The sequence below is a fragment of the Salmo trutta genome, chromosome 1, assembly GCF_901001165.1.
Source record: "Salmo trutta chromosome 1, fSalTru1.1, whole genome shotgun sequence".
NCBI lineage: Eukaryota > Metazoa > Chordata > Actinopteri > Salmoniformes > Salmonidae > Salmo > Salmo trutta.
In genome coordinates, this window is record NC_042957.1 from 29,068,342 (window position 1) to 29,094,539 (window position 26,198).

General features: G+C 42.4%; 1 protein-coding gene across 1 annotated transcript in view; it reads right to left on the reverse strand.

Annotated features, from left to right (window-relative positions):
* Positions 1-26,198, reverse strand: part of LOC115193404 (mannosyl-oligosaccharide 1,2-alpha-mannosidase IA) — a 168,454-nt gene that overhangs the window by 67,235 nt on the left and 75,021 nt on the right. Inside the window, exon 4 of the mRNA XM_029752116.1 lies at positions 17,974-18,054. Within this exon, the coding sequence (XP_029607976.1) occupies positions 17,974-18,054 (81 nt within the window). The remainder of the gene's footprint in view (positions 1-17,973; positions 18,055-26,198) is intronic.

Sequence of the window (26,198 nt, forward strand, 5' to 3'; positions counted from 1 at the left end):
TCTAGGGATTCAGTCTCTCTCTGTAAACTCCCCCTGTGCTTACTTGCCTGCTGTCATCAGTTGATACAGTTTAATACAAGGTAACACAGGGCAACAACTCCAATGGAGCGGTTGAATTGGATCCCTTTCAGCCCAGATAAGATACAGTAGCATCTCTCCCGATATGGTGACGACGTCGAGGGAAATACTTCATTGTTCAATTCCTTCCTGCCGTAGCTTCCTGCGCTGAGCGATGCACATTAACATTGCAGATGGCTTATTAGGCTTATCAGCCTCCCCCGAACGGGGAGATAAGAGACAATGACAACACGTTTAACCTCCCGAACGGAACAGTAGCGTCTGAGTGTCAGAGACCCCGCTGAAACTGTCTGGCTGTGCTGTTTAACTTCCACTTAACTGTTACAGAGCAACTAACTACTGTACTGACTGGAGGAGCGCTGCAGGGGGTCCCTGAAACTAGCAGGCCCTTTGACTGTCTGCCAGATATATCCATATAGAGACGGCTGAGAGGGAGGAGAGTTGAAAAAAATAAAAAAAGGCTGCTCAAACTGAGAAAACCGTCAGGAGAGACAGCGGGTTAGACATGATAGGCAGGGTAGTCTTAGCAAGTCTTGAAAGTAAATGCTGTGTACAGTTTTGTACGAGACATGATTGATTTTGGAGGCAAAATGTTGAGCTGTAGCGGCATATAGTGGAGCACAGAGGACATGGTGTGGAGAAAACTACATCCGCAGAGAGTTGGTGTAGCAATTATATCCTCTATGAGGAGCACTATGGGCAGGAAGTCAGCTAATACTCGTTTCCCCATTCACACTGGGTAGAGAGGTGGTAAACCAAACTAGTGTAGCCGAGGGCTTGTCAACACACTAAGAACTTCTAGCATCTCGGTTTCTTAGCTGATAAAGCCGCGGTAATCCGCTGAAGGCCCCCAATGTGTGACCTCGTCGCCCAAACCAATTTTCTCCTTGTCAAACCACGGCGTGTGTGTTCAGCAGAATATGCTATGGAACGAAGGCGGGCGATTGGTTCATCCTCTTGTTATGGTAGAGGGAGAAATAGGGTCATTATATCAGACTTGGGAGAAGATGAACGATAAAAACCGAGCAGCTAGTAGATAAGAGGTGCTTTCTCTCTGTCACTGGCGCTCTGGGACTTGGAACAAACAGATTGCTAATTGTGCTCAACCTAAATACTGTGTAGGGAGGGACGAAGCCACTGCTGCTGAGGACTAGAGAGAGCGCCTGATAACCCTGGGTGTTATGGGGGTGGCTTGTCACCGCTCTTCCACAGTAATCCAATAAGAACAGTTTGTTCAGAGCCAGTGGACAGGGATGGCCCAGAGGAGGCTGAACAGTTCACACTTCATATACTGTCGCGGGCCTCGCAGACTGTGTCAAAGGATGCTGTTGTGGGGGAACAGTGAGTGTAGTTTCTCATAGACAGAGTGTGGGCGAGTCACTCACAGAGATTCTCTTTCCTGCATGGCTGTGTCGTTTAAAAATGGAAGGATCCTTCGCTAGACTGAACTCAGCTCTAAATCCCTGAGCTGGATGCGATAGAATCAAGGTTGCTGTATCTGGGGACTACATTTAGAGAGAGAGCTCTGTGAGGGTGGAAACGACTGAGTCAGTCTGAGTCAATACAAATCTCCCAGCAGCCAGCGCCACATTAGAAAGGCTAGACATTCCCTCAAATACAAAAAGGTCCCTCTGAAGAGGATGGTTGATTTCTGGACGCAACATCAATAACATTGTTCTAATAGTGAGAAATCCCTTTGATATGCTCAGGAATTGCACAAGACACATTAACATACCTAATATATTTTCACAAGGTCTGCACTTACCCTCCCACATCGCGTTTAGAACGGGTGGTCTAGTGTGCACTTACCTCTAAAGCTGAACAAGTTGCTATGGAAATGAGCCCTAGCCAATCACTTCACTTAAAGAGAAAACAAACACTTCAATTCCATTCGTAAAACCGTGGCGTGAAGTGTGGGCAGACAATCTTCAAAAAGCCAAATGCCGACGAATGCTCGAGGGGGGGGGGGGGGGGGGGGGACACACATAGCGACCCGGGATCTCCTGTGTGAATTTCAAACGGCTGCCCTGCTGTCCAGATAAAACAACCCCAGCTGAGAGCGATGTGAATCTGTGGCTGGCCACGTTTGACAACACAGATATCCAATCACACACCCCGCTCAGCACGTCAGGCCACACACTTATCATCACACCCCTATGCTCCTTTAACTCCACTTCATAGTCATACAGTGGCGAGGAGAAATGATGTCACCGGTTAACATGTTATAGCTAGGCCATAACCCTTTGGAGAGGCTTCTTCCACCATGGGAAGTAAATACCATTTTGTTAAGGGAGAAAATTGGGTTTGCAGGAGGAAGCAAGAAAACTAAAGTTGTATCCCTCTCTTTTTTTCTCTACCAATAAAGCACATTACTAAACATACAGCTAAACTTCTAAACTTGAATATATCTGTCTTAATCCACTTTCCCAAACGAATAGTCTCAGTGGAAAGTGATGCTGGTGCCTGTGATATGTGAAGTGGAGCCAGGGTGTCCTGAACCCCATCGAGGCGCGAGGCGACAGCCTGAAATGAGTTTCTGTCTTCAATCATCTCCTCCCTGGCTCCAGGACCTGACCCTGTTGCCTAGCATTACCGTTAGCACTGCTGGAGCACCATAACAATACAGTGTGTCACAGCACAATGAAGCGAGCCAGGCAAAACCAATTCTCTCCCGACAGAATACAGCACCGGTGGTGGCAGACTTGTAGAAAAACATATTACTCTCTAGAATACGAGGGGTCCAGGGCAGCAGACACACATACGGTAACTGGGTCATTTGTATGGCTTGTAGTGGCTGGGCCATGTCCCAAAATGTCTCATTAGTCAAATATAGTGTGATTATGTACATTTTGCCATCAGGATGGGGACTCATTACTTTTCTACAGAGGTCAATGGGCTTGATGGATGATCGCCCAGGTAGAGACCTCTTAGAGGTATTTAATAATACCACTTGGAATGAGAACCATCGGCTATGCTTTATTTTTACCAACCACCTGAACATAATGCATTATTAATGTATGCACGTATGTATGTACAGTTGAAGTCGGACGTTTACATACACTTAGGTTGGAGTCATTAAAACTCATTTTTCAACCACTCCACAAATTTCTCGTTAACAAACTATAGTTTTGGTAAGTCGGTTAGGACATCTACTGTGTGCATGACACAAGTAATTTTTCCAACAATTGTTTACAGACAGATTATTTCACTGTATCACAATTCCAATGGGTCAGAAGTTTACATACACTAAGTTGACTGTGCCTTTAAGCAGCTTGAAAAATTCCAGAAAATGGTGTCATGGCTTTAGAAGCTTCTGATAGGCTAATTGAGATAATTGGAGTCAATTGGAGGTGTACCTGTGGATGTACTTCAAGGCCTACCTTCAAACTCAGTGCCTCTTTGCTTGACATCATGAATATAAATTCAACTGAATGATAAAGAGGGTGAAGAGGTTGATTTAATTTAGAAAGACAATAGTGTAATGATGAATTTGTGTTGCGCCTATTTATCAGCAGCAAATAATTTGACCGCGCGCCTTGTAGGTTAATACCATTCTCTTTTATGTTTTACTTTGTAAAAAGAAGCTGTTATGGGACTGTTTCATTTACTTTAAATATTACTAATCCCATTTAATCTAAAGGAAATGAAAACATAATCCATGTTACAGTAGGCCTTCAGAATAATAAAAAACATATCCTGACTCTATCAAGGTAAGCAAACAATGCCAGCCCACTGAATAAATGTCAAATGGATGGAATGGGCGATAATTGTGCAAGTTACTTTACAATCTAATTTAAACTAGGCCTAACAGAATGATGAGGGTGAAGAGGTTGATTTAATTCAGAACAACAATAGTCTAATGATGAGTTTGTGTCATGCATATTCATCAGCGTTGGCGCTCATTTTAATAATTCCAATGATCTCACCTCAATTTGCTTTATATATAGCTATTACAAATATATACACTACCGGTCAAAAGTTCAGACACACCAACTCATTCCAGGGTTTTAATTTATTTTTACATTGTAGAATAATAGTGAAGACATCAAAACTATGAAATAACACATATGGAATCATGTAGTAAACAACAAAGTGTTAAACAAATCTAACAGATGCCGCACAAGTCAACAACTGGCAGCTTCCTTAAATAGTACCCGCAAAAGACCAGTCTCAACGTCAACAGTGAAGAGGCGACTCCGAGATGCTGGCCTTCTAGCTGGCCTGCAAAGAAAAAGCGATATCTCAAACTGGCCAATAAAAAGACAAGATTAAGATAGGAAAAAGAACACAGACACTGGACAGAGGAACTCTGCCTAGAAGGCCAGCATCCCGGAGTCGCCTCTTCACTGTTGACGTTGAGACTGGTGTTTTGCGGTTACTATTTAATGAAGCTGCCAGTTGAGGACTTGTGAGGCATCTGTTTCTCAAACTAGACACTCTAATGTACTTGTCCTCTTGCTCAGTTGTGCACCGAGACCTCCCACTCCTCTTTCTATTCTGGTTAGAGCCAGTTTGCGTGGAGGGAGTAGTACACAGCGTTGTACGAGATCTTCAGTTTCTTGGCAATTTCTCGCATGGAATAGCCTTCATTTCTCAGAGCAAGACTCGACTGACGAGTTTCAGAAGAAAGATCTTTGTTTCTGGCCATTTTGAGGCTGTAATCGAACCCACAAATGCTGATGCTCCAGATACTCAACTAGTCTAAAGAAGGCCAGTTTTATTGCTTCTTTAATCAGTACAACAGTTTTCAGATGTGCTAACACAATTACAAAAGGGTTATCTAATGATCAATTAGCCTTTAAAACTGATAAACTTGGATTAACTAACAATGTGCCATTGAAACACAGGAGTGATGGTGGCTGATAATGGGCCTCTGTACGCCTATGTAGATATTCCATAAAAATAAAAAAATCCGATGTTTCCAGCCACAATAGTCATTTACAACATTAACAATGTCTACACTGTATTTCTGATCAGTTTGATGATCTCAGAAAATACACGTTTATTTAAAAAACAAGGACATTTCTAAGTGACCCTAACCTTTTGAACTGTAGTGTAGTGTAGTGTAGTGTGTGTATGTGTGTATGTATGTATGTACAGTACCAGACAAAAGTTTGGACACAGCTGTGTGCTGACTGTGGAACCGAAGCATAAAGAAATTACCAGATTGATTCATGTGTAAAAGCCCGCGTATCAGGTCACAATACAGTGTTCTATACAATCAACAAATGACTGCTTTATATACCTGTCATGAATATATTTCCACTAATATTTCTTTATGCAATTCAACAATTATAATTGTTCATGCAGCGGTGCTTTTGTTTAGGAATACGGAAAACAATTTTACCTGTGCACCTGGCTGGTTATATTATCATTATATTTTTTGTTTCTACTTTATCAAAAGAAGCTGGACTTTATTCAATTGTACAACTCTATTACTAATCGAATCTACAAATAAAGTTGATCAAATGGATTACATACTTTTTTTTATACTAAGGGAAACAAAAATAGGATATAGGCCTATGCTTTTTCTAAGACTTTGTGTTTATCAAGCATCGGTGCTTATGTTTGCGGGTTGATATTCATCTGGTGCATATGATAATGGGGACGCCCGGCAACATTCTCTAGTGGGTACTGATGGTCTGAAAGGCCAGGTGGTTCTAGTGTTAATACAGTACTAAAGGCTGTTAAGGACCCATGAGCTGTTATGACTACTTATCATATCTTCCCATGCGTCAGACGGTGACAAGAGGGAGCTAGAAATTAATTCAGAATGCGTTAAATCACAAGAAAGTGTTACCCCACAATAATGATTACAGCCATTATAAGTTCTCCTCGGTGAACGTTGGCATATCATTGGTTTTAATAACAGATGACGTCTCCTGACTAACAGCTCATTTAATAATCCGATACCCAGTAAAGCGGAGCCATCTCTCTCCCTCTCTCTCCGCTGCAAATAGATTCTTAGTCTAATTACTTGGTAGTATGGAGTAATGAACACTTCATAAGCACCTGTTCCATCCCCACAGAAGGAGGTTTCAGTTGGCACCACTCAGGCACACAGGCAGAGAGCCTAATCAGCCCAGAAGAGGCGACGGCGGTTGTGGTGGTGGGATCCATATTCGAGGTGGGAGTCAAGCTGCCTTCCCCTAGTCACAACCATGTTTATCATTACCTGCTCGACTTCACTGGAAAGCCATTATCACGTGCTAAGGTCCGTCCTGACAGGTTTTTTTTTTAATCCCCTCACTGACTTGTAACAAGAGGCTGTGATGTACTAGAGTAATATCTCCGCCTGGGTAGCTAGCAAGCTAGTCTCATCAAACATTATCCACGATCTGCCCATCTGCCCAACGTGCTCAACGTCGAACCTCTTCGTTGTCACTTAACCTTCAACGACGGCTCCGAGGAGGCCATTTTTAATATGGGCTATCCTATTCATTCGTCCGATCATTTGATGGCCTGAACATGTGGAATAGGGTCTTCAATTATAGAGATATCTTCCTGTAACTAAGCTATTAACGAGGAACTCTCAGTATGACAATTGCCTTCACAAGGTCAAGCTCTTGATAAGCAAATAGATCTGCTTACGATCTGAGCAGAGAACTTACACTGTCTGCAGTTATCTGGGATTAAATGCACACTAAGGCGACTTAGCGGCGTGTGTTTGAACCAGGGGTTGAAACCGGTTCAGGGAACAGAACCGAAAACTGGAACATAATGACTTTTTCAAGGAACAGAACGGAACCGGGAACGAAAGTGATCCATACTGGTCCGGAACAGAACCTTAATTTTAAAAGCATAGTTAATAATATTATTTTCTTCTAGTCCCACAAAAAATGCAACAAAGCACTTATACAAAGCCCTCACTTTGTGTCTGCCTGCAAGCTGAAAATCTTTGCCAAAATATGTGTGTGTTTAAGCTCCCTGCCCCTCCCCCTTCCGAACCATAGGCTGCTGTACTGACGTTACCATAGGCTGCTGTACTGACGTTACCATAGGCTGCTGTACTGACGTTACCATAGGCTGCTGTACTGACGTTACCATAGGCTGCTGTACTGACGTTACAATCGTGATTCAGAAGATAGATTTTTAATTAGCTAGAGAAGAATGGATTAACTTTTTGAATGTGGGTTGAGGATACTATAGGCTTAGTTATCACATTTCACGTTGCATTTATTAACTAGACAACGCTATGACGTGTTTTTAATTCTGGTGCCCCTCTTCACACACACAAGCTTGTTAAGGTTAACTAGATAGCTCAAAGGACATTTAAACTTTTACTGCAGTGGGATAAATCAGGACCACACAGACTGATTCTTGGTAGTCTTAAACAAATCTACTTTGAAACAAAAGTATACACATCACACACATGGTTATGGGCTTAACAAAAAGAAGACACCTGTACCATGTCAAATACAGCGTTAGCAGTTTTTTTGTAAATAACATTTATTAATTACGTTAAAAACATTAAATAACATTCCACCCACGAGGACATTAGTCATTTGACCGAAGGAAAGGACTACAGTTCCTCCACAGAAGCCACTCCTCCTAGTTATAATTATGTGGACCTAATTCAGAAAATGCATGTCATAACAAGATGTCCAGTGCTTCAAGTCAAGCCTCCTCCTCCTCTTCAACCCTCTCTCGCCCTCTCCCCACCCACAAAATGTCAGTCGTATCTTTCGCCATAGGCTACACTTGTCTGTCCGTCACGCATGTAAACAACTAGCTTGCCTGGCCTAAGTCTTAATGAGTTAAAGCAAGAAAAGAAAACTTGAGGATTTCACAGGTTAAAAAAGGAACAGAAAGGAACAATATAAACCAGTACTTTTTGGGGGTTTGGAACAGGTTAAGAACTATATTTTGCTGGTCGGGAAACGGTGGAATGAAATTGTCATTCTGTTTAAACAAAATTATTGGAAAATAAATGTTGGTTCCAAGCCCTGGTTTGAACACAGCACATCGGATTTGGAGTGTTTATGGGATTTGCGGTGAATTGGGCTTGCGAAACGGCCGGGTCTATAAAGGCAGATGGCTTCATTAGCATTGCAGTCATGTCGAGAGGATGAAACAAACTCAACTCCATTGGGTTCCCTCTCACTTCTAACACAGAGAATACATTTGACTAGTCTATGGATTCGATTAAAGGCTCTGACACTTTCTGAGCCTCCCTGTTGCGACTTTCTCCAGGAGGAAGCCACGATGCTCTAAATCACCTCATTAGAGACTGCCACAGCTGACTGGCAGAGTTAACATATGGACCTGCAATCAAGTTTCTGGTTGAAACTCAGAGCTCCTACATCCCCTGTCCTGGACAAGGTTACTGGTTAAGTCCATCACTTCTCAGTTCAGACACAGCCTCACTGCTCTGCTGTTCTCCTGGGCTCTGCGCCCTGTCTAGACAAGACAGAACTGATAGTACTTAAAGGGAGGGGGGGGGGTCAAGGTACGTGCCAGGATAGAAGGGTGTCTGTAGAGAACATCTGAGAGAGAGAGAGAGAGAGAGAGAGAGTGATTGGCTTCCAGCAAGGCCCTTTCTCCTCTGTCTTAGAATCTCATCGGTTCTCGTGATGGCATATTTCATAACACACAGCCAGACACAGGAAAGTCTCAGGGGTCTGGGACCGTTTACGGCTCTGAAGGATGTCACAACAGAATACGTAACAAAATGTGTAAAACACAAGGGATGTCATTGTACCATTTGCGACACCTGAGGACGCGTAGGCAGGGATGGAATGTTTGGGTGCTAACTGCACACTGAGGCCGACATTGAGATTGTTTTCCTTCTGACATTCAGGAGGTGAGCAGTCATGCACTCCCTGTGTGTGTTTGTGGAGAGACATTTGTTTGAGAGGACACGTAGGTGTAGGGAGTGGGCGCTGAACCGCAGGACCCAGAGAGAGACAGAGCAGCCTTCTAACAGAGGTACACAAAAGCAGTAGGCAACACAAGATGCCAAACCATACAGCATTCCTTCTCCACATTATACAGACATTATACCCCACACATTTCCAGTCAAACTAGAGACTGCTGAATTCATCTCATCATCCACACATTCCTCCCATACAGGAGATGGCAGGTACAGCATTGCAGCCTACTGCAGGTCTTTTTGTGAGTGAGGAAACTATGAAAACCAAGCAATTTGTGGAGTTCACACAATGCCAGCCTCTCATTTGACTGGTTGACCTCTACTGTAAACTCCGAGGATCTTGTCTAATGAGGCTTGTATAGAAGCCTTTCTAGTGGAAAGATGAATGCTGCGATCCCTGAGTGTGTGGTTCTAGGCTGCCTGCTCCAATCTTCCTGACAGGCAACGCAGGCACCAGGCAGGCACCAGGCAGGCACCAGACAGGCACCAGACAGGCACCAGGCAGGCACCAGGAAGGCAGCACATCTTCTAGGGAGAGAAGAGGGAGCCAGGGCAGGGCAGGAGGCAGAGAGTAGAGGAGAGACAAGGCCGGACCTCAGGGCCAGGAAATGCCAGTCCAGCAGGCAGCAAGGCCAAATTACTTAACACACCAAGAGCAAAACTGTCCTATTCACACGATAATGATGCAGCCATTTCTTGCTGGGTCATCAAAGCCCATAGCAGATGTTACGCCGTATTAAGCATAGAGTAAAATGTGAGCAGGAGTCATGAATGCACCTTCATTTAACCCCCAGGTGTGCTCACACTCCAACGGACAGGAACATATGGCACGATGGTTATGACTTTCAATGGTACACAAGTGTGACCATAGAGATCCTATTCAATTACAATTCCTGATTCTAAGAGTGTGACATGGTAACCGTTTAATTGCTTTGATTTAGTGCTTTGCATTTCTGCACTCTCGACTCCCACTCCAATGCAGCATCCTATGATCCCTGAGAGTCTGTTGAGATCTACCAGGTGTGAGACTACCACACAAACGGGACGCAGCACTACAGAAGTTATTGTCAGGCAAGCACAGAACAATTAGCTTGCCTACAAAACATAAAAACACACTTTTTTGTAGTGTGGTGGGTTCTAAATGATGCCATATGGCAGTTGTTCTGTTGTGTGATGCTTCACGGTGAAAACCTTCGCAGTGGAAACACAGAGTAACTTCATGTGGTTCCAATGAAGATATTAATTGGTGCCACCTTGAGCGCCGTTCTCACAGATTGCAAGGAACCTCCAGGCACCCCAGCTGGGGATGTACGTTCATTGAGATGCATAGTAACATATGGCAAATATAAGTTTGACTTATGTTCATAGAGGTAGATACAGTACGTATCAAACAAGCAATTTCCATTACTGCAAAGAACATAGCTGTATGCTGCTGTTCATATCACCTTCATTTGCTTATTTAAAGCATATTAAGCTTCACACAACATGTTTCCTATATAGGCTATCAGAAGTTTGCCTATCTTTGGATTAAAGAGCGAAAATTCAATTTCTCATTCCATTTTATCGCCGAAGGATATTCTTCAGTGTGTTTTACACTGAAAAAGCCATATAGATCCGAGAGAAAAATCTAGACCACTAGAAGATAAGCACCGGGTAAGAAAAGAACCAAGAGGAAATCACAGGAAAACAAAAAGGGTCCAGTCTCACTTCTCTGAGGCAAGTGGCCAAAGCCAGAGGGAAGACTAACAGGCTGAGTGACAGCACTTACCCTTCCAGGCTACAACTTTATATCCATCTCGAGACTTAGTCAGTCACCAACTGTGAACGGCGAAACATATCCCATCCAAGATGGCACTCTAAAACACTGGCCCAGCCATCATTAACAAGGTAGACGACGCTCTCTCTCTCTCTCCTACATGTTGTGGCTTAATGAGAGCAAACAGAGTGGTTTCTGTAAGAGCCGATGTCTTGTGACAGAAACAAATGGCTGTGGACCCTTGGCTATGATTAATATCCCCCCTGTCGCGCCCCATCCGCCAGCCATAAACAAGTCAGATGTACTTTTTAATCATACCAGCCAAAACAGCAATAAACAGTGGTAACGAGCCTTCAGCCCACCGCTTGCTAATGAGTTGTGATTTACATGCAAATAGAGGAATGTCGTCTGAGAAAACAACGGGAGCGAATGGGGCTGGGGTCTGGTGATAGTGAGTCACTGGAGAATCGCAGTTTGAAATGATTCATTGACCTGTTCGCTTGTCATGGAGGGGGGGGGGGGCTTCGTATCTCGACAGATGTAGAAAAAAATGAAGATGCACAAAATGTCTGTCTCTGAGAGACGGAGATTGCATGAAGACTGCATTAGCATTTCAGTGGGGAAAGAAATAACATACAGATGAAAATATTGCCTGAACTGAAACTCTTGATTCAACAACAGTCCCTCATGACTTTGTCCTTCCTTGCCGGAGATGACCTTTGCCTACTAATCTACTTTCCCTGACTGTGCTCAAAAAGTTGGCAACACTGTGTTTTGATCCCATCACGGTTGTATAACAAAATTGGAACGGATGACAGTGTTTTCGGCTTGACTGACTGACAAGAGAGGATACAGGACGTGGCAGGTGCAGGGAAAATGTATGTTTCCTTGTCTGAGACTCTGCTTTAATAGATGGCCAGCAGTAAACCATGTTTCCCAAACAACCCTCACAACCATAAACAGGGTTTGCTGCTTGATGACAGAGCAAACAGGCTGAGAGCGGCTGCGGGGCTGGTGTGGTTCCATGCCAGCTTTATATGGTAGCTAGCGCTTCCTGCTTGGTGGCCACACTGGCGTTTTGCCTACAGCCAGTTGGAGAAGGAGAAAAATAGGAGTGGGCTTCATCACCCGTGGCACACCTAAAACCTTGTGTTCAGACAGAGGGAGAAGGTCCACTCCAATGCTGACCTTGGGTCTCAGCTGCTGGGAAGCTTTGTTCCACTGGACTAATTCTCCCTCACACAAAACCAGGAGACAGACAGACAACCAATGGATTTTATTTTCCTTCTTATTTAAAAGTAAAATCCACGCGGTGGGAAAACTATTCTGTGCAGATGCTAAAACTCAAAGCTCAGTGGATGAGTGAGTGACTAACAGATGCAGTGTCTGTGTGCTCATCCCTTTGACAATGGAACACACTCCAAAGGCTATACTCTTTGAAGTATCTTGTCCACCCATTTTGTTGATCATCTCCGTAGCAACCAAAACCTGAGGCTGGTATCTTCAGTTGGACTGTAGCCTAAGCTCTGTCAAGCTATATAACAAAACATAAGAAAAGGAAGAGACACCTACGGTGACATTGTTCAAACCTTGTTTGATGTGAAAGCGCACACACTTTTCCCTACACCATCAGCCAGCGCCTACAGAGCTTATGGCCTTAGGTTCCTCTCTGGCAGTGGTTGGGCTCTGGGTACACCACTTGCAGAGTACTGTCGGAAATGACTCATTACAGAGAGTTACAAAAGGACCACTGCTAGTCACACAATGTGACTGAACAGAGAACAGATAAAAAGACTGCAGTGGCCAGGCTTAGTAGCTAAATCGTTGGCTAAGGAGAGTAGCTAGCTCCTGTACACAAACAGGCAGGTTGGTTGGTTCCCGGTTTCTTAATCTTAGGCAGCATATGAGATCCAGGCTAAATTGCATCTAGAACGGAGAGGGAGATATCCAACAGGCAGCTTCCATGTATCTGGGAGAGGCTCCACAGTCAGGGCTGTCTGTGCTCCAGCAATGCCCTGCCAGACTCCCTACAGACCCAGCCCTGATCATCTGTGACCGGCAGACAGACAGACACTGGGCCTATTTCAACAGCAGCACACTGAGAATCACACTGTTTAAATAGCACTGCTAGCTCTACAATACATCTGCATACAATATTTGTCTAATGCCTCAGACATAGCACAGTCTAATGCACCCCCTGCCATGAAATGACTGGCAAAATGTTTTAGGCGGGTTTCACAAAGAGGTATTTAACTTGGTTCCCCGGATCTCTGAATGATTTAGTTGTACGCGATATTCCTTCCACTGACATAGTAAAACATTCACATTGTGGGGTACTCAGTGCTCACTTTAACCCTTACAGTCTGAATACCCATGGAGCATGGGAGGTACATGTAAGGTACACTGGTCCACTAGTGAGGGAGCAATTTTACCCCAAGAACCTTCTCCTTGAGAAAACAAATCTGATTTACATATGATCCAAGATAACCAAAAGCTCCCCAGCGTAAGATTGTCACAGTAATCAGGTAAGAGTGTGGATGAGTGTTTGTGCTGTCCTTAATCTCCGAGTGGATATTAAAACCTCTGGGGTCCATCCAGCCCATTCATTCCTGATTCCCGTCGGTCGGTTATGTAAAATTACTTATGGCTCCCGCTCAATATCTGATCCATTGAGACGTTAAGTGCTTTGCTCTGACAGGTCGGCATGTCCCGCTCAGCAACACGTCAGAGATGGAAAACTGGCCAGCCATAAATAACACTGTGCCTAAATCAGCCCTGTATTAATCCCATCCATTACTCATAGTAGGAAAAACAACCAAGGTCTAAATCAGAGGTGACCTGGGGCTAGGTGGCCTTCACTTCAGCACAACTTATGAATGGTTAACAATTCCACTGCATCAATTGCTCATTTCAGAAGGACCTGGTATAATTGATCTGGCAGTACATTAAGCTGTCTGCGATGCAGACGAAGGCCACTCCCACTCAGAAGAACAATGAGCGAATCAGGAGGAGAGGCTCTTTATGGCTCCTTCACCATGATGATGATCAAGTGTCTGTTCGGCTCCTCCTATCGGGCGTCTCAGGGCTGGCTAACAAACAAGGACAGGCCTGATCAGTATGCAGGGCTGGGGCTGTCCTGCCATGCATCTGTGTAGTTTTACACATACAAAATGTCAAAGGGTCCAGCCTGCTTTGAAATCCAGCCAAGCGAAAGGCACAGGGGCCGGGGAGAGATCTTATAGCCTGGCACAGGGGCCATTAATCGGAATGGCCGATTAATTAGGGCCGATTTCAAGTTTTCATAACAATCGGAAATCGGTATTTTTGGACACCGATTTGGCACCGGTTTTTCTTTTACACCTTTATTTAACTAGGCAAGTCAGTTAAGAACACATTCTTATTTTCAATGACGGCCTAAGAACGGTGGGTTAACTGCCTTGTTCAGGGGCAGAACGACAGATTTCTACCTTGTCTTTCTTAAAATCAATACACAAGTATATATTTTTAAACCTGCATATTTAGTTAATATTGCCTGCTAACATGAATTTCTTTTAACTGGGGAAAATGTGTCACTTCCCTTGCAACAGAGTCAGGCTATATGCAGCCGTTTGGGCCGCCTGGCTCGGTGCGAACTGTGAAGACTATTTCTTTCTAACAAAGACAGCCGACTTCGCCAAACGGGGGATGATTTATCAAAAGCGCATTTGCGAAAAAAAGCACAATTGTTGCACAAATGTACCTAACCATAAACATCAATGCCTTTCTTAAAATCAATACACAGAAGTATATATTTTTAAACCTGCATATTTAGCTAAAAGAAATCCAGGTTAGCAGGCAATATTAACCAGGTGAAATTGTGTCACTTCTTTTGTGTTCATTGCACGCAGAGTTAGGGTATATGCAACAGTTTGGGCCGCCTGGCTCGTTTGCCAGAATTTTACATAATTATGACATAACATTGAAGGTTGTGCAATGTAACAGGAATATTTAGACTTATGGATGCCACCCGTTAGATAAAATACGGAACGGTTCCGTATTTCACTGAAAGAAAAAACGTTTTGTTTTTGAGATGATAGTTTCCGGATTCGACCATATTAATGACCTAAGGCTCGTATTTCTGTGTGTTATTATGTTATATTTAAGTCTATGATTTGATATTTGATAGAGCAGTCTGACTGAGCGGTGGTAGGCACCAGCAGGCTCGTAAGCATTCATTCAAACAGCACTGTCGTGCGTTTTGCCAGCAGCTCTACGCAATGCTTCAAGCATTGCGCTGTTTATGACTTCAAGCTTATCAACTCCCGAGATTAGGCTGGTGTAACCCATGTGAAATGGCTAGCTAGTTAGTGGGTGCGCGCTAATAGCATTTCAAACGTCACTTGCTCTGCATGGGTAACGCTGCTTCGAGGGTGGCTGTTGTCGATGTGTTCCTGGTTTGAGCCCAGGTAGGAGCGAGGAGAGGGACGGAAGCTCTACTGTTACACTGGCAATACTAAAGTGCCTATAAGAACATCCAATAGTCAAAGATATATGAAATACAAATCGTATAGAGAGAAATAGTCCTATAATAACTACAACCTAAAACTTCTTACCTGGGAATATTGAAGACTCATGTTAAAAGGAACCACCAGCTTTCATATGTTCTCATGTTATGAGCAAGGAACTTAAACGTTAGCTTTCTTACATGGCACATATTGCACTTTTTCTTTCTTCTCCAACACTTTGTTTTTGCATTATTTAAACCAAATTGAACATGTTTCATTATTTATTTGAGGCTAAATTGATTTTATTGATGTATTATATTAAAATTTGTTAATTCAGTATTGTTGTAATTGTCATTATTACAAATAAATAAATGTAAAAAATCAAATCGGCGTTGAAAAATCATAAATCGGTCGACCTCTAGTACAGATATTGAAATACAACAAGGGAGAATGAAGGGGAGTTCACTACAACACACATGGTACACTTGTTATGTTTGTCAATGACAACATTTCCCAGTGCTGCACTCAAGGATATTATTTTCTACAGTGTTTTGGAGATAATGGGAATTGATTTATACAGTGAGGTAATTCAAACACCCTATTCCCTGTGTAAATCGCTGTAGACTAAGCAATGTCCAGGCTAAGCTGCGGAGCACTACAAAACAGCATTATGCCACACTTATCACGTGTGGTTATGATGAAAAACGGCATGGGTCAAGCTTCCCAATACAAGAACCACAAAAAAGGTGTTGCTTTCAACCACAAACCTGTACAACCTGTAGCCTTACCGCATGATGCGTCACTAGAGTACTGGCAATTTCCCTGGCGTTCATTCATCTGCAAATAAAATATCATGAACTGCCTGGTACATCTACCTACTGTAAGCCCTTTTAGTCCTGTGGATATCTGCCTCGGGATATAGTGCCTCTTACAGAGAGGATTTTAACATAATAAATACACTGGGAACAAAATAAAAGGATTACATAGTCACTCTCCAAACCGTAAAATAATAAACCTGCAAATCCGGCGGATACCATTGTAGTTGCTTCTGTGAACCCCTCTCCCCTGTTCCTGTCACTGCTGCTTAACGGTGTGACTTGCCTCTCCTCAACCTCATCTCATCTACATTTTACAGTCCAGAAATACCATTAATATGAATGGGAGCAAAAATTACAATGAATTACAATGAGATTTCCACACAGCATGCAATGCAATGCAATGCCTTTCCAGCTTTTGTGTGCAAGTCTTTCCATGTTGTTTTGTATTCATTAATACAGGGAATTTCCATAGCAATCCAATATGCCAGCTTATTTTATTTTTTACAGTGCATGCTATACGGTGATGAAAAATTCCCCCAGTGTCTCTTCCAGCGTGTCAGAACAAAATGATGGTAAGCACGACAAAGGCATGCACAACTTCTGACACTTCCTGTAGGAAAATAACACTCAAAACCCTGGCTGCTTCTGGGGTGTGTCAGCAGAAAGAACTTCGAGAAGCCTCGTGTTAAAAGGTAAAGCATTACTGTCAACCTCACTCTCCAATAATTCAAATTGCATAAACACTCAAGAGGACCTCTTTCCTACCGTTTTACCTTAATTGGAGGAAAATTATATTAAATGAGATAATTGCTCTGAAATAATTGGCAATGTTTGATAAACAGCATCCTTCAGAATGATGCATGGCTTCATAATCTAAACGTAGTCCTGCGACATGTGCGGGGAAGTACGCTCTCCATTTCATTAAAAACCTCTTGCATGTGAAAATGTGTAAGAGGCCAAAATAATTTCCGTTCAGAACGCCAACTGAGTTTCCAGCCTCTGTAATCCTCGACTTACTTGATAATAAGTCTGAGCGTTCACAGTGATTGGTGTGACGCTGAGAGGAAACAAAGATCAACTTCTCCTTTTGCTTCCGTTTCTTTCAGATTCCCTTTAGATTTGGAAAGAAGCTCATCGAACTTCTAAATGGATTCCTCCCACTCTGGTATTGCTACTGTCCTTCTGTTTATGAGAGCCACTTAGCTTGGAACCAAGGTTCGGTAGTTCCCCGAAACCCTACTGAAATGGGGAGATAAAAAGCATAGATCTTCTGGTCGGAAAAGTCCTCCTGCCTGCTAAAATTCAACTGGAGGAGTCATTACAAGCACTTTGCGAAAACAGGTTGGCTTTTAAACAGTTTTTTTTGGGCCTATTTGGTGGTATCTATGGCTATCTTATCTTCAAGTCAGTCAGAGCAGGTAATTAAAAACCTCTGCCTGCATGAAGAGAAATAGAGGGCTGATAGTACTCACAACATGGGAAAACGGGTTTGGTCCCAAAGAGATAGTTTCCTGACAATGTGAGAGAACTGCAGTCCCACACAAATCCCAGAGTTGGCAGGCAGAAGGAGCCTTCCTCTCAGAAGAGATTAGCTAAACCCCTGATATATTTTCATAGCTCTACATCTCCCTGAAGGACTGCCCTGCACTCAAGAGATTGGCGGGCAGTAAAGCGCTCACCTCTTTCACAGTTCAACGTTCAGCAACTTTGGAACAACGCTGTTCCAACATGGCTGCAATAAGATTTTTTAACGCCTCGCATCATTCTAAACTGAGGGGAAATGGTTGTTCAACTATTGGCGGCTATCTCTATGTAATTACCTCAGCTAACATGGTCTCTATCAAACTGGGGTCAAATGGAATGAACTAGGTCCTCTTCTCCTCATCACATGCATCAGACCTTGTCCAGTTGTAGCGTTCAGAGTTCTGGGCAGCAGCATCAGCATTTTCACAGTTAGGTACATACCTCTTTGCCGGAGAGGTAATAGGCGGAGAGCAGTCCTCCGACAAACCGGATGTTCACTTCAAAGACTGAGACCTCAGCATTCTGCAGAGAGAACAAACAAATACAGTGAGAGAGAGAAAGAGAGAGAGAGCGAGCGAGAGACGGATGGGAGCAGAGAGAGAAAGAGAGAGAGAGAGAGAGAGAGAGAGAGAGAGAGAGAGAGAGAGAGAGAGAGAGAGAGAGAGAGAGAGAGAGAGAGAGAGAGAGAGAGAGAGAGAGAGAGAGAGAGAGAGAGAAGGATTCATGATTAGGAGTATTCAACCTGCTGAGTCACCATGCAGCAGCTGGCAGGAATATCCTCACATCACACACCGAACGTAAAGACCGACAGGCAGACAACGCTGTGGGCAACACCTGAAGACACACCGAGGTATCAAAACCCTTAGGCCACGCCTCCATACCTCAGAGAAGACATCTGAGTAGACCACTTAATACCACAAAACATTTGACCATTTCTATTAAGATGTGTGATCCACTAATGTATTCCCATGGTAAAGACAGAAAACAGAGAGAGGGGCTGTCAGAGAACAGACTTCCACGGAGCTCGCACAGCACCGAGGCTAACCAACTCTGGAAGAAGGTATCTATAATTGAGAAAATAGCCACCCTGCAATTTAAGTGTCATTTCGTCTTAAGGTCAAGCTGGGAAGCATGAGTCGCAACCGACAAACATGAACCAATAAGAAGTGATGATGAGATGCCTTCCTGACAATCCCATCAGGCCAAAACACAGATCTGCACTCAGCCCATTTCCCTCCGAAGGGCCCCAGGCTTTGTTTTCTCCATTATTATAGCCAGACTTATTACCCATATCCATTCCTCATGTAGATTTTCATTACTCTGAAAAGAAGCATGTGGAGCCCATTCATCCAGAATAAAGTCCTAGAGGCCTACAGTACTTTTAGTACTGATAAATGGTTTTGATAACCTCATCCTAACCTCGAGCCCTTTGCTTTATATGATAGATCAAAATGGTAGATCATGTAGAGTGGTCTTAAAATATTTATGTTAATCTAATATTACTATGTGCATATTCCTTGAGGTTTTAGTGAGGAAAAGTTTGTTATTGCCTGTACTTTGAGTGGACCACATTTTAAAAACTGTGCATGGGGGGGGGTCCATTGTCCATTGTTACATGGGATTTAACTGAATGAGAAACACTTGTTCCTGGTAATGGTGGTGGTGGGCTATAAATAACCTCATTATGGTTTCAGTGACGTCGCTTGGTAATTATACCAAATAACAAGTAAATATCAGTAGCTAAAACTTTTTGTTGTTGTCCTCATTTCCAGATATAAGCAATTATTTTATATTTGAGAGGGAAATGTTAAACTTTGGCTTTTGTTTCTTGTAGACTATTTGTTTGGGACAAAACGGCAGATGAGGGAATAAACATTTGTTTATATTTCATAGATGTTCTCAATACGAAGACTTCTCTGTACTATGACACTTTGTATTTGACTAACAATTTCTACATGAGTAAACTAATCTGGTGCGGAGAGATACAGTTCTATTATTTAATAGTAGAGAATGCGCGGCAGGCAGGCAAACAAGATCGTTTAACGCCGGGCCGTCTGACTAACTTATAATTAAAATAAATGTATTTAGTCCTGCAAACCTGCAGACTGTGAAATCCAAATTTGTAATATTTCTGCTAGCATTATCAATGGTGTGTTAATGACTTCAAATTATGACAGATGGCAGTTGTTCAAATGGGGAAGGCATTTTGTATTCATGGGAATGTACTGTTTTTTGCCTGACTGTGGACAGAAGGATTTGGCACACCTTATTAACTGTTGAGGAGGGGTTGAACTCTTCTGAGGTATCCTGAGGACACTGCTGTAGCTACTAGGTAGGTACTGTAGCGTAGGTGCTTTCCTCTCAGAGAGGATTACCTCTGTTATGAGGACAGCCATTATCATGAGGCCCTGTCTCTCACCCACATCAAGACATCAGAGGGCTGTTCTGTCCTTCAGTCAAGAACTTCAGTGAGGCCAAAGCGTCAAGAGGATTTCATTGAGCGTCTTCTGCACTGCACTCAGTGTTCAATTGCACTTACTGCCAGGGTTAGAAAATAAAGTGGCATTAGAGCAAATACGTTTTGTGGATACTAATGAGGTACAAAAAAAATGTGATTACGTATTGTAGACATTAAATGGTGCAAATTCCGTAAAAGGGGTCAAATCTAGAGCGCCGAAATAACTTAAACTGACGACAGCCTCGATGTATTCAGACCAGATGTTACAGGTTGCACAATTTGAATTTACATTAATATTTACATGAAACACAGTCTCTCACACGGTATCGTGGGGTGAGTCATTGCTGAATTCCCTAATGTATGAAGTCCTCCTGCTGCTGTTTTAGTAAAAATGCAAAGTCTTTCAAGTTGTATTAGTTGTAAGTTCGGGATACACATTATATACATCGTCCAACGAATGACTTACTTGCAGGTTCCTTCTCAACAACAAGAAATAATAAAAGTGCTAAATACGGCTGCTAGAATCTTGACTAAAACAAACCCAATTGTATTATATTTCTCCAGTGCTAGCCTCTCTGCTGATTTCAAGGTTTTATTGCTAATCTGCAAAGCATTACATGGACTTTCTCCTACCCACCTCTCCGATTTGGTCCTCCCGTACATACAGTGCATTCAGACCCCTTGACTTTTCCACATGTTGTTACGTTACAGCCTTATTCTAAAATTGATTATATTGTTTATTTTCCTCATCAATCTACACACAATACCCCATAATGGCAAAGCAAAACAGGTTTAGAATTTTTGCAAATTTATAAACAAATAAAAAAACTGAAATATCACAAGTATTCAGACCCTTTACTCAGTACTTTGTTGAAGCACCTTTGGCAGCGATTACAGTCTCAAGTCTTCTTGGTGTGACTCTGACACCTGTATTTGGATAGCTCTTCTCTGCAGATCCCCTCAAGCTCTGTCAGGTTGGATGGGGAGCATCGCTGCACAGCTAATTCCAGGTCTCTCCAGAGATGTTCGATCGGGTTCAAGTCCGGGCTCTGTTTGGGTCACTCAAGGACATTCAGAGACTTGTCCCCGAAGCCACACCTGCGTTGTCTTGGCTGTGTGCTGAGGGTTGTTGTTCTGTTGAAAGGATAACCTTGCTCTGGAGCAGGTTTTCATCAAGGTTCTTTCTGTACTTTGCGCCGTTCATCTTTCCCTTGATCCTGACTAGTCTCCCTCAACCACTCCCTACTCATTCAAAGGTTGTCAGAAATGAGTCTTGACCAGGCATCTTGCAACTGGTTTAGGAGCCATCTGTCAGACAGGAAACAATGTGTGCTTTCTGATGGTGTCAAGTCACCTCGATATTACTAAAGGTCTTCCACATTGGGTAGACTTTGGGACCTTTCCTCTTTATATAAAGAATATTGGTCTATCTGCATAAACCTGTAACATTCAGCTGTATGCTGATGACACTTATGTACGCCATTGCCCATACGACTGACCAGGCTATATTGGAGCTGCAATCTGATTTTGTTGCCTTGGAGAAAGTCCATTATTATTTAAAAAATTGGTACTTAAATGGGGGAAAAACTAAATGATGCTGTTTTATAATTCTTGTAGAAGTATTTCAGATGGTTATACACATTTTTGCATTGGATAGTTCTTTCATCGAGCAGGTTTCCACCTATAAATATCTTGGCTTTTGGATTGACAAAAATGTGAAAGCGGAGATTTAAAGGAGGCTTATTTTATAGAACTAGATCATGTCTTTCCCTAAACAGCAGGAGGCAGATTGTATAGTCAACTTTCCTGCCAGTTCGTGACTTTGGTGACACCATTTATGGGAATTCAGCAGTCACCACTCCTAAACCTTTTGATGCAGTCTACCATAGTGCCCTTTGCTTTATCAGTTTTAATATATATGTGTCACTGCATCCTGTATCAAAATGTTGGCTGATCCTAATTAAAGTCAGGTAGACTTCATTACTCCCTTTTTGTTTACAAAGCTTTACTACACAAGCTTCCGACCTACCTCACTTCACTGTTAAAATAAAAAAATATGACACCAAACCCGTTCACAGAAATGGTTAACTTTCGAAGTTCCATTAGTATTAGTAGTATTAGTAGTTCCATTAGTCAATTTTAGTGCCCCCATTTTTGGAATAGTCTACAAAACTCCCTACATCTTGACTAACTGGTGCCTCTGTGGCAGTTTAGGACTTTAATGTTGAATGACTTTAATGAGATCAATTTGTTGTATTGTTGTCCTCAGGGCACCATTGTAAATGAGACCCATGTCTCGATGGGTTCCCCTGATTAAATAACAGCAAGACAATGTATTCCATTGAGACCATTTCAGCCATTACCGGGGTGTTTGACAGGTCATTACAAACATTTCCGCGGTCGTAACGTTAGCAGGGGAAATAAAAGACAGGCAAAAAGCAAGAGTCGTAGGAGTAAAATGAAAGCAATCAATCCAGCGAGATTTAAGTGGCTTTTGCGCCCCTCAATGGCTGAAAAGGACAGATCCTCAGGTGGGCGGGGCATGTGCGTTGCTATTAATAGGACGCTAAAATAAGGCAAGGCCCATCCAGCTGGGGCTCATGGTGTCAGACCGAACCACAGCCCTCAGCCTCCTGAAACCTCTAGTCAGGTCAAATCAAGGGACATCTTCAACCTGAATCGCATGATTTCATAGACCAACTCATCTTAAATTATACTCCCTGTACATGTTGAATGAATGCGCTCCAATTCAACAGAATAATCAGACTACAGGGGAAATGACTGAGATGGGATTGAGAAGTCAGACGGAAAAAATGGAATTGCAGAATGTTGTGTAGAGGTTCTAGAGCGGAGGCTACAGTTAAGCTGAGCTTCATCACATCACAACGTTGAGAGCAATGTTAGTGAATGACAACAACAATAATACTCCCTGACAGTAAAATCATCAAGGAAGCCCTTGTGTAGACACAAAGAGCAGCAGTGACAACTGACTCCTGGAGATGATGCACGAATGCTCTTTCTAAGCCTGGCCTACACTGCTACACAATAACATGCTGCCACGTCTGTGGATCAGCTGTCAGAGGACCCTTAGAAATTCATCCTCTGATGACATGCTTTAGTGTGTGAGTGTGTGTAGGTGTGTGTGTTTGTACAAAAAGGCGGCGGGGGGGGGGCCTCCCTCAAACCTCTGGCTAGAAAATGTCTCTTTATTCCAGCCTCTGAAAGGTTATCTTGCAGGCTGATGTCCAGCAAGGCTGTGCAGTCCATTACACAGCTCCTGCCTGAGGGCTGACAGTGGAGCCGGGGCCCTTCCATAATACATACAGCCATTGCCTTTGTTCATGTACTGGCCTTGCCTTTCACAGCAGCCCGCAACACACAGCTCACCAGATGAAAGATTGCAGCCGGGACAAGGTCAGAGGCAAATAAAGATGGGTGCTTGCTCGCTTTCTCTTGCTCTACACCTCTTCCTAGCAGAACTGAGGGGAAAACAAAAGAGAAATCGTCCCTGGCCATTACAGTCCACGCTGGTTAGCATGCTTGCTTTGACCAGACCTGTTTTTGTTCTGACCCTGTCTGTCTACCTGTCATGCTCAGGTAGACTGACACACAGGCAGGCAGGAGGTGGGGGGACAATGCAAATAGTCTGGGTTAATCAATTGGCTAGATATTTAAGACAAGCGTAATTCCGGTATCCCCACTGCCTTGCCTTGAAAGCTGAACATTAAAACAGACTTTGAGACATCTCCCCTGTTCCAGTGGATTTGTATTGAACAGAGGCATCAGGAAATGCAATGGTATGCTCCTGTCTCTCAGTATTCCAGTCGTGGCCCCTCACTATTATGACAGTGAGGCGGAATGGAGGAACATGACAGAGGTTGGGGCCAAATGGAAAACCACAGACCGCTCCATCCATGTTAAGACAATGTTGGAAGAGAAGGAGATGGAAGAGGGGGTTGTATTTATCTTTGAAATAGATATTCTGTATTCAGGAGACAAAGTGAATATTAATGCCCAATCCACCAGGGCTTTTGTGAGCTCCTTTATTGTTGGAATTGCTCGAGGGCAGCGAAGTCAATGCCTTTCAATTAAAAGTTTGTTAATACTCTTCATGAATGCTTCTGATCACTAATGTTTTTTTTCCGCTCTCTCCCGCATTTGGAAAAAAAAAAAGGGTGGACAAGAATTTAGTGCTTCTTAACGAGTTGGTTCTCCCAGGGGAATAAATAATGAATCTGGTTCCATAACATGGGCAGGGTCTAAGAAGGCAGAGGAAACATCAAAGTAAAAAGACTGAAGGTGTTTTTTTTCACCGTTTCCACTCCAACTACCTCAGCTAAATTCTTCAGCTCCATCACCCACCCCTTCCTTAATCCATGGTAGTTCATTTCACACAGCAACTAGGGTTAACAACAGTGAAACGAGGAAAGGTTAGACAACTTCATTTTCACTTGATGAGCCATCACATTTCTTTTAGCTATAACCTTCCTCACCTCTGGCATTCAATTGATCATAGAAACTGCATTACAGGGCTAAGTAATGGTTCAGTAGTTCACATACAAAAATTGCACAAACTGCAGTTTGACATTCTCTCAAGTGGGACATTCCTTTTAAAGCTGTAAAAGGAACCAGGACTTGAAAACAAAATATAAGAAAGAAAAGAAAAACTTGCAGAGAAATCACAAATTATTGAGGCATGACCAATGGGGAGAAACATGCTGAGCTAAGAATAGATGCAAAAAAACAGAGTGGTTCAAAGCATTTGAGAGTGGTGCAGGTGTGGACCACAATGCAAATACTAATTATTGCAGTCCAATAGACTGGGGGGGATTGGTTTGTAGGGTTATTCCACTGTGTATTTGGGCATTATTGAGCACCATTGCCAATATCACAATTTCCTGAGATATTCACATCACGTTAGATTGCAAAGGTTTTGTATATCGTGTGGCAATGTCTGAGACAAAACCTTTTCAAACTGTTTTATACATCTCTTCCGTCTCAGTGTTTGGGAGTAATTTGTTTCGTATGCATAGTCTGAATGAATATCCTTTTATCAGTGAGAGTGAAAGGCTTGAGGAAGGCAATGTGTTCTATCTGACAGACACACAAAGTCCTCACTCCTAAAGCACATTACCTTCAAACTGATGAGTCAGGTCCATATTGACTGATTATAAAAAATACAAGAGTTAAGTGCTCCTTTCCCTACCCCGAACAGTGGAATTAAGATGACGTCATTCAGTCCACTTCCACAGACAGACGCGGTGGTTCCTTCCAGGTGAGAACTGTAACTGTTCTGTCTAACACTAGAAAGGCCTTGAGGGACCAAATCCAACATTCTAATGAATACATTTCATATGCTATCAGAAAAATAATATTTTGGTTGTGTGATTGAAGGTATTGGGTAACATTAGAATAGGGAAGAAAAAAAAAATCTCTCTCTCTATATAGATAGATAGATAGATAGATCTCTCTCTCTCTATATATATATAGATAGATCTCTCTCTCTCTATATATATATATATATATATATATATAGATCTCTCTCTCTATATATATATATATATATAGATCTCTCTCTCTCTATATATAGATCTCTCTCTCTCTCTCTATATAGATCTCTCTCTCTCTATATATATAGATCTCTCTCTCTCTATATATATAGATCTCTCTCTCTCTATATATATAGATCTCTCTCTCTATATATATATAGATCTCTCTCTATATATATATATATATATATATAGATCTCTCTCTCTATATATATATATAGATCTCTCTCTCTCTATATATATATATATAGATCTCTCTCTATATAGATCTCTCTCTATATAGATCTCTCTCTCTCTCTATATATAGATCTCTCTATATAGATCTCTCTCTCTATATATAGATCTCTCTCTCTCTCTATATATATATATAGATCTCTCTCTCTATATAGGCAGATCTCTCTCTATATATAGATCTCTCTCTCTATATATATATATATATATATATATATATATAGATAGATCTCTCTATATCCATCTCTCAATAGATATAAATCATTTTTATGAGTTTATTTAAGGCTGTTGCCTCCTGCTCAAGCATGGAGCTTATGAAAGTAGGTATTCTTGAAAAACGTTATTTGGCTATGGTAGGTGTTTTGGAAACCTCTGAATCTGTGTGATACTATATAGAAATCAAAATGTCTTACCTGCGACTCTGTAGG